This window comes from Eimeria tenella, genomic scaffold (genome assembly GCF_000499545.2).
Source record: "Eimeria tenella Houghton genomic scaffold, Eth_scaff437, whole genome shotgun sequence".
Taxonomy (NCBI): Eukaryota; Apicomplexa; class Conoidasida; order Eucoccidiorida; family Eimeriidae; genus Eimeria; species Eimeria tenella.
In genome coordinates this window covers 1-8,161 of record NW_013545293.1, presented here as the reverse complement: position 1 = coordinate 8,161, position 8,161 = coordinate 1, and the positions used below count along the sequence as shown (strand labels likewise).

General features: G+C 60.0%; 3 protein-coding genes across 3 annotated transcripts; 2 read left to right on the top strand and 1 right to left on the bottom strand.

Annotated features, from left to right (window-relative positions):
• Window positions 1-493: 493 nt before the first annotated feature.
• Window positions 494-3,395, top strand: ETH_00028540 (uncharacterized protein; the record flags this gene model as incomplete). The annotated part of the gene is made up of 4 exons (XM_013380054.1): window positions 494-2,589; window positions 2,744-2,833; window positions 3,029-3,130; window positions 3,282-3,395. Coding segments are annotated over 4 exons (2,402 nt in total), but the record flags the coding sequence as incomplete, so codon positions are not given.
• Window positions 3,396-5,896: 2,501 nt separating this feature from the next.
• On the bottom strand, window positions 5,897-6,613 carry ETH_00028535 (uncharacterized protein; the record flags this gene model as incomplete). Its single annotated transcript, XM_013380053.1, has 1 exon — window positions 5,897-6,613. The coding sequence occupies one exon, from the start codon at window positions 6,611-6,613 to the stop codon at window positions 5,897-5,899; it is 717 nt and encodes a 238-aa protein (XP_013235507.1).
• Window positions 6,614-7,357: 744 nt separating this feature from the next.
• On the top strand, window positions 7,358-8,152 carry ETH_00028530 (uncharacterized protein; the record flags this gene model as incomplete). The annotated part of the gene is made up of 1 exon (XM_013380052.1): window positions 7,358-8,152. The coding sequence occupies one exon, from the start codon at window positions 7,358-7,360 to the stop codon at window positions 8,150-8,152; it is 795 nt and encodes a 264-aa protein (XP_013235506.1).
• Between the last annotated feature and the right edge of the window lie 9 nt (window positions 8,153-8,161).

The following is an 8,161-nucleotide window of genomic DNA, read 5'->3' as shown; positions in this document are numbered from 1 at the left end:
GTCGGCGTCAGCCTTTACGGGGGGCGTAGGCCCCTCGCTGCAGGTGCCCTGGGCGCACAGTAGCAGCAGCAGCGGCAGCGGGCCTGCTGCTGCTGCTGCTGCTGCACTCTTTGCCTCGGGACCTGCTGCTGCTGCTGCAGCACAGCGCCGGCCCTCAACAGGCGCCTACAGGGGCAGGCTGCAGCCGCAGCTGTATGTACACCCGAGGCCCTCGGCAAGCGCAGGCGCGCAGCGCCCAGGCCTGCAGCAGCAGCAGCAGCAGCAGCAACGGCAGGATGTGCGGTGTCCTGTAACTCGCCTGCTCACTAGTGCTGCTGCTGCTTCGGATGTTGCTGCTGTGGCGTCTTCTCTGCATGAGCTGCTGCAGCAGCAGCAGCAGCAGCAGGAAGAGCGGCAGGGCCTGTCTCACCCGCTACTATACAGGGATCCGCCCACTGCAGCTGCTGCGGCACAACCTGCTTCTGCTGCTGCTGCTGCTGCTGCTTTCTCGCAGCGCGTGGCATCGGAGCAGCAGCTGCTGCTGCAGCAGGCGGCGCACCGCCGCCGCAGCTGCAGCAGCAGCTGCCGCTCAGCGCCACAGGGTTCTGCTTCCGCTGCATCCACGCGCTGGGAGAGGAAGCAGCAGCTGCAGCAGCTGCAGCAACTGCAGCAGCAGCAGATCAGCTGCAGCAGCTGCAGCAACTGCAGCAGCAGCAGATTCAGCAACAGAAGCAGCAGCAGTTGCAGCAGCAGCAGATGCAGCAGCACTTGTTTCCTTCTCGCCATGATGCGCAGGAACAGCAGCAGCAGCAGCAGCAGCAGCAGCAGATTGATCCTGGAGGTTTGCTGACACGCGCTTCAGCTGCTGGGCATTCCTTGCTGGGCTTTGGCCGGCAGCTTGCGCGGAACTTGCTGCGGGCAAGCCCTGCGCCAGCAGCAGCAGCAGCAGCAGCAGCAGGCGCTGACGATGGGCAGCGCAGTCCACAACAGCAGCAGCAGCAGCGGCAGCAGCAGCAGCAGCAGCAGCAGCGTGCTCCATCTCGGACGCCCTCAGTCTGCTCCCTCAAAAGGTTTCTAGAAGTGCAGCCTCCCCCAAAGCGGAAACAAAGTCGCACGGATCCTGCTGCTGCTCTTGGGCTGCAGCAGGATCAGCAGCAGCAGCAACTGCTGCTGCTACAGCAGCAGCAGCAACAGCACGAAGAGTGGCAGGCGCTGCAGGCGAACGGCCTCCGGGCACAGCCACGCTGGCAGGATTCTGGATCTCCAGCAGCAGCAGCAGCTGCTGCTGCTGTAGCAGACACGGGCGTTACTTTGGAGGGGCAGCAGCAGCAGCTGTTGCTGCTGCACTTGCAGCAGCAGCAGTTGCTGCACCGCTGCAGCCGCCACGGCTTCTCGCTGCACCGAGCGCGCCTTTCGCTGCGTCGTCTTGCTGCTGCCTTTGGGGATGAAAAGGAGCTGCAGCTGCTGCAGCAGCACTACGAGCGGATGCTGCAGCAGCAGAAACAGCAGCAGCAGCAGCAGCAGCAAGAGGGAAGTACCCAAACAGGCCCCAATGCGGACCAAGCCTGTGAGGAACGGCGTTGTCAGTCCGAGCAGCAGCAGCAGCAGCAGCAGCAGCAGCATCTAACCACACAGCTGGGTGGGCGATTCATTTCTCTGCATGCGCCGCTGTTGCTGCAGCGCGAGGAAGCAGTTGCTGCTGCAGTTTCAGCAGCAAACCAGTTGCTGCTCATGCAAGAGTCTCATGAACGTGAGCCTCTGCAGCAGCAGCAGCTGCAGCAAGGGCAGCGCCTGCAGCAAATGCTGCTGCAGCAGGAATATGGTAGTCAGCTTATGCTGCTGCTGCAGCAAGTGGAGCAGCAGCAAGATGCAGTAGAGGAGTCTCTCCGGCTGCTGCTGCAGCAGACAAATGCTGCAGCTAAAGCTGCGGCCAATGCCACAGCTACTGCTGCAGCAACTGCTGCAGCGGCACCGTCAGATGCTGCGAAAGGAGATGAAGCAGCACAGGAGGCTTTTGCTGCTAAGGCGCAGCAGCAGCAGCAGCAGCAGCACAAGGAGTCCGTAGGAACTGGGCAAAGGCGTCTGAGCTCATGCAGCAGCCCCAGCACCAGCAGCACCGGTTGCTGCAGCAGTGTTGGCAGCAGCGGCAACAGCGGCAGCAGCAGCAGCAACAACAACAGCAGCAACAGCAATAGCAGGAATGACGAAGATAAAGCCGGAGGCGCATCTTGCGCCGCCACCGCTGCAGCACCGGATCATGAGGCAGCAACAAATGATGGTGATGCTGCTGTGCTTGCTGCTGACGAAGCAGCAACAGCAGCAGCAGCAGCAGCAGAAACGGCTGCAGAGGCAGCAGCAGCAACAAGGCAGAGCCTGAGGTGGCAAGATATCTTGGGCGTCCCGCAGGGAACCGTTGCTGCCCTGCTGCCTGCTGCTGGTGACTCCGCAGCAGCAGCAGCAGCGACAGCAGCAGCTGCAGAAACGACATCAGCAGCAGCAGCAGCAACAGGAGCAGCAGCAGTAGCTCCAGATTTGTCGGGTCTTCGCGCCTATCCGCATCTGCTGCAGGCGTTGCTGTCTTTGCTGCCAGGAGAGTCGCCTACCCTCGCCGTACGTCTTGCTGCTGTTAGTGCTGCTGCTGTTGCTGCTGCTGCTGTTGCTGCTGCTGCTCTTGCTGTTTCCAGCAGCAGGAGGTGCACGTTCACTCCATTCTTCGGCGCCACTGTCACTGCTGCTGCTGCTGCTGCTGCTGCTGTTTGCGCAGGCCATAAACTCCCTCATTGCGACCTTCAATGCCCTAGATTTGCAGGGTCCTGCCGCTGCTGCTGCTGATGCAGCAGCAGAGCCTCAACCAGTAAATTTTTCGGCTGCTGCTGTTGCTGCTGTTGCTGTTGCTGCTGCCGCTTGCTGTGCTGTTTGAGCAGCTGCTCGTTGCCGCTTTCTGCAGCTGCTTGCATTGTGGCGGGTGCAGCTCGGGTGCTGCTGCTAAAGGCATTGCTGACAACTGCTGCTGCTGCTGTTGCTGTTGCTGCTGCTGCTGCTGCTGCAGGGTCCTCTTGTGTACTGCCTCGAGGCACTGCCCATGGCCGCCAGGGAGCTGCAGAAGCTCAGCAGCAGCCAAAACGAGTTGCTGCAGAAGGCTCGAGATGCTGTAGGGCTAAACCCTAAACCCTAAAACCCTAAACCCTAAACCCTAGCCCCCAAACCGAGGGCTCAAGCCCCAAACCCTACAGACTCAAAGCCTAGACCCTAGGCTCTTAAGGTGGAGCGGCTGTCCTGTTGCTGCTGCTTTGCTGCTGCAGGAGACTCATCTTCAGCGGCTTGTTAACCGCATGCAGAGGCGACAGAAGCAGCAGCAGCAGCAGCAGCACGGAGCCACGCTGGTTGTCCCGGTGTATGGCGATGGAGTGGCGTAAGGGTTTAAACCCTAATTCTCAGCAGCAGGAAAACCCTAGTGCCTAAACCCTAGCTTCAGCCCTAAACCCTCGCTAGCGCTACCAAAAACAGGCTAGCTCATGCTTTGCTGCTGCTGCTGCTGCTGCTGCTGCGCATGCAGCTTCCTAATCGTCTTTACGCTTACCCACGGGCCTGGCACCAGCAGCAGCAGCAGCAGCAGCAACACGAGCAGCGCGACGTGTCCACAAATACGGTGTACCTACACTGTAGTAGACTGCCTAGGGGCCTTCGTGCAGGTGCAGCAGCAGCAGCAGCAGCAGCAGCAGCTGGCAGATACATTCGCGCTTCTGCTGCGGTCTCGAAGGGGACTCTCCTGCTTCGGGGTACGAGCAGTTGCTGCTGCTGCTGCTGCTGCTACTGCAGCTTCTTCCCTGGGGGTCTGCGTGCCTGTGGCGTTTCCAGTGCTGCAGTGGGAGCTGCTGCTGCTGCACCGCTGTTGCTGCTGCTGCCTTGCGGTTGCTGCTGCTGCAGGCGCTGGAAGCTAGCAACGAGTGGGAGCTGCAGCTGCGCATGACGGTGCTGCTGCCTCTGTCGAATGATGGAGATATGCCTGACGAAGAAGAGCAGCAGCAGCAGCAGCAGCAGCAACAGGGTGAAGGCGCTGCTGCTGCAGCGGCCAGTCCCGTCGCTGCTGCTGCTGATGCTGCTGTTGCATGCAGCAGAGAGCTGGGGGTGCTGGCAGAGGAGAGCAGGAAGCGGCTGCAGCGGCTGCAGCAGCTGCTGCAGCATCAGCAGCAGCAGCAGCAGCACTTCACAGTGGACGGCATTGGCATTGTTTTGCTTTTTACAATTGAGGGGTTCTTCACGTAGGGAACAGATTTGCTGCTGCTGCTGCTGCTTGTGCTCATCTTTGCTGCTGCCCCGTATGATGCTTCTGCTTAGCCTGTGCTGCTGCTGCTGCTGCTGCCGAACCTCCAGCTTCCTAGGGGCTGAAGCAGTGCAGGTCCTACTGCTGCTGCTAATCCCGCTGCTGCTGCTGCTTCTGCTGCTTTGTGCTGCAGCGGGCATTGTGCCAGAGAGCTGCCCCCAGAGGGTCTTTATGGGCTGCGTCTGGTGTATCTGTGTCAGCTGCTTGAGGTGTACATACACCGCAACTCCCCACAGCAGCAGCTGCTGCTGCATGCACTAGCAGCAGCGAGTTCGCGGCTCCATGCCACTGCCGCTTCCGAAAGGCGCAGGAGGCAGCAGCAGCAGCAGCGGCTGCTGCTGCAGTCCTTCTCAGGTGTATGTACACCCCGCAGCTTCAGCGCCTATTCCCCTTCAGCAGCAATTTCGCGCCGCAGCAGCTTTAGCTGCGCCGCTGCTCCAGGCGTTACGAGGGCTATTGTGTAGCAGCAGCAGCAGCAGCTGCTGCTGCTGCTGCGGCTGCGGCTGCGTGGCGTGAGAGGTTTTGGGAGGAGCTTTGCTGCTGTGGGACTGGTCGCGGGTGAAGGATGTGATGGGCAAGGCACGCATCCAGGGTTTAGGGTTTAGGGTTTAGGGTTTGAGTTGCTGCGGCTGGAAGCTGCGTCTTTAGCGTCAGCCACAAAGGGTTCAGCAAAAGGGTTTGGCGTGATCGTTGCGAGGGTTTAAGGTTTAGCTAGGGTTTAGGTTTAGTTTAGGGTTTGAGCATTAGCTAGGTTCGCTAGGCTTCAGCTGGGGTTTAGGGTTTAGCTAGGGTTTAGGGTTTAGCCAGGGTCTGGGCCTCAGCTAGGGTCTAGGGTTTGGCTAGGATTTAGGCTATAGCTAGGGCTTAGAGTTTCGCTGGGCTTTAGCTAGGGTTTAGGGTTCCGCTAGGGTCTAGGGTTTCGCTAGGGTTTAGGGTTTAGCTAGGGTTTAGGGTTTAGCGAGGGTTTGGCTAAAAATAGAGCTTCATGTTGACAGAAAATAAATAGCTACAATTTGTCAATTAGAAAACCTTCCGTGGCTGCTTGCCGCAGGAAGGACGAAGTCAGCAGCAGCAGCTGCTGCTGCTGTTTCTGCTGCTGCTGTTGCTGTTGCTGCTGCTCTCGTCGCTGAGTCGTCGTGGGCCAGCGAAGAGCAGCAGCGGAAGCAGCAGCTGCTGTTGCTGCTGCTCAATATGCGCCCTGCTTCAAAACCTATGGGGCGCTAGGGCTGCTGCACTTTTGCTGCTGCTGCAGCAGCAGCAGCGCGAGACACAAAAAGGAGGCTGCAGCAGCCGCTTCAGCAGCGGCTGCCGTGTTTTCTCTGCTGCTGCTGCTGCTGCTGCACCAGCACGCGTTTTGCTGCAGCCCCCGTCGCGAAAGTGCTGCCATTGCTGCTGCAGCGGGGCCATCTGCTGCTGCTGTTGCAGCAGCAGCTGCCGCTGTGCAGCAGGTCGTGCTGCTGCACAGACATTGCTGTTGCAGCACGCGCTGCATCTGCTGCTGCCGCTCTTTCGGCAGCAGCACACATATCTACGGGCATTGCCACTTCAGTGCAGCTGCAGCAGCTGCAGCAGCAGCAGCAGCAGCAGTAGGAGTTAGACATCGTCGAAGAGCCCGTCTTCTGGCATTTTTCCCCCGTTGTTGAGGAAATAATAAATGATTTTAATCCACTTTTTGAACTTGTTGGGTTTATAAACTGCTGCATCTCTTTCTGCAATTTCCGTCTCAGGGCCAAATTTTGCTGCTACGTTTTCCTGTGTCTGCAGCAGCTCCGTGTCTTCCCGCTGCAGCAGCAGCAGCTTCTTCTCCCGCCGCAGCTTCTCCACTTGCTTCTTGGTGACAGCTGTGTCTCTCACCTGCAGCTTCAGTGCTGCTGCTGCTGGCTGCTGCAGGCTGTGCGGCTCCCAGTCCTTCTTGCTGCTGCTGCTGCTGCTGCTGCTCGGCCTGCTGCCAGTGGAGCCCGCCTCGCTGCCCGCCTTCCCGCCGTCCGCGTTGCTGCTCTTGCTGCTGCTGCTGCTGCGGTTGCTCCGCGTGCTGCTGCTGCGGCTGTTTGCTGCAGAGGGCGTCCCAGAAGCTGTGGGCGGCGAGAGAGACCCCGGGCTTCGGCGCTGTTCTGCTGCAGCAGCAGCAGCAGCTGCTGCTGCTGCTGTTGGGCCAGAAGTCAGTCCCGGCCAATCCTCAGCAATGAAGGGGATGCCAGATTCGTGGTCTTCCTCCTCCCCCTCCACTTCTGCTGCTGCTGCTGGCTGTCGCTGCAGCAGCAGCAGCAACAACAGTGGCAGCAGCAGCCGCTGCCGCCACACAATGAACATTTTCCCGGCTATCTACCTTCCTCTGTTGCTGCTAGGGCTTCTTAGCATGCTGCTGCTGTCTCTAAAGCTGTAGCTGTTGCTGCAGCTGGCGCTGCTGCAGTGACTGTTACTGCCGCTGTCACGGATACGGCAGTAGCAGAGCTCTGGAAGATGCTGCTGCGAGCGACCTGCAGCAGCTGCTGCTGCTGCTGCTGCTGGCCCAAATATACAAACAATAAAAGGGCCAAATCTTTTGTCGGGGGGGCTTTCACAGATGGAAGCCCAGAAGGATCGATCTGCAGCCGCAGGTGCCACCAGGAGCAGCAGCAGCTGCTGCTGCTGCTGCCGCTGCTGCTAAGCTACCGCCGAAGCAGCGCCACAAAGCAGCAGCCTACCACGTTATACTCTGCTGCTGAAACAATTTGCTGCCATTAAATATTATTAAACTATTTAATGATTTAAAACAGCAAGATAACATTCTTTTAGCAGCAGCCACGCAAGCAGCTGCTGCTGCAGCAGCGTAAGGAATGGTCGAGTGACCGATCCCTACTGCTCCTGCTGCTGCTGCTGCGGCCGCCGCTGAGACAGCAGCAGCAGCAGGAGGGAGGGGCTGCTGCTGGGGCCCCTGCCTACAGCGTTTCTTAGGGAGCGCTAGAATACACAAAGAGCTGTGTAAACACAGCAAGATAGCGGTTTCTGCATTTGCTGCTGCAGCAGCTGCTGCAGTAGCGGCATCGCCAGCAGCAGCAGCAGCCGCAGCGCAAGATGGCCTCTCCTTCCTTGCCCCCCAGTTGCAGCAGCAGCAACAGTAGCAGCAGCAGCAGCTGCTGCACCGGGCGCTCTGGCGCCTGCTGCAGCGCCAGCGCTTCACGTTTGGCCATGTCTAAGCCCAGAAGACAGAGGCGGCGGCGCGGGGCAGTGCTGCTGCTGCTGCTGCTGCAGCTGCTGCAGCAGCAGCAGGCTCCCGTGTCGGCTCATTCACTGCAGCAGAAGACAGGCACTTTGGCCTCCGGCAGAAGCTCAAACTCTTTGCACAATGTGCCCGCCTCCGCTGCAGCAGCAGCGGCAGCAGCTGCTGCTACTGCTGCAGAGCCGCGGCAGCAGCAAACTGCTGGATTCCTCCACGCAGGTGCGCTGCGGCAAACGACCAGCAGCAAGCTGCAGCACCCCACAGTGCAGCAGAACGACCCGAAGACAGGAGCAACGCCAGAAACAGCAGCAGCAGCAGCAGCAGCAGCAGCAAGGCGCACGCGTCTGTTCGGGAACTGCTGCTTCACAGGGGGAGAAGCGAAGCAGCTCGGCAGCGCGGGCGTCAGCAGCAGCTCGGGCAGCTGCAGCAACAGCGGGCCGGCGGAGAGCAGCGACGCAGCAGCAGCAGCACCAGCAGCAGCAGCAGCAGCAGCAAACACCCCACAAGTACCCCGTGTGGGGCCCTCCACTGCGGGGCCCCGCCCCGACTGGTTCCACGTGCCTGCGCCGCGGGGCCCCGGCTCTCGCTACGCGCTGCTGAAGCAGCAGCTCAAGGGTCTCAAGCTGCACACCGTAAACCCTAAACCCTAAACCCTAAAC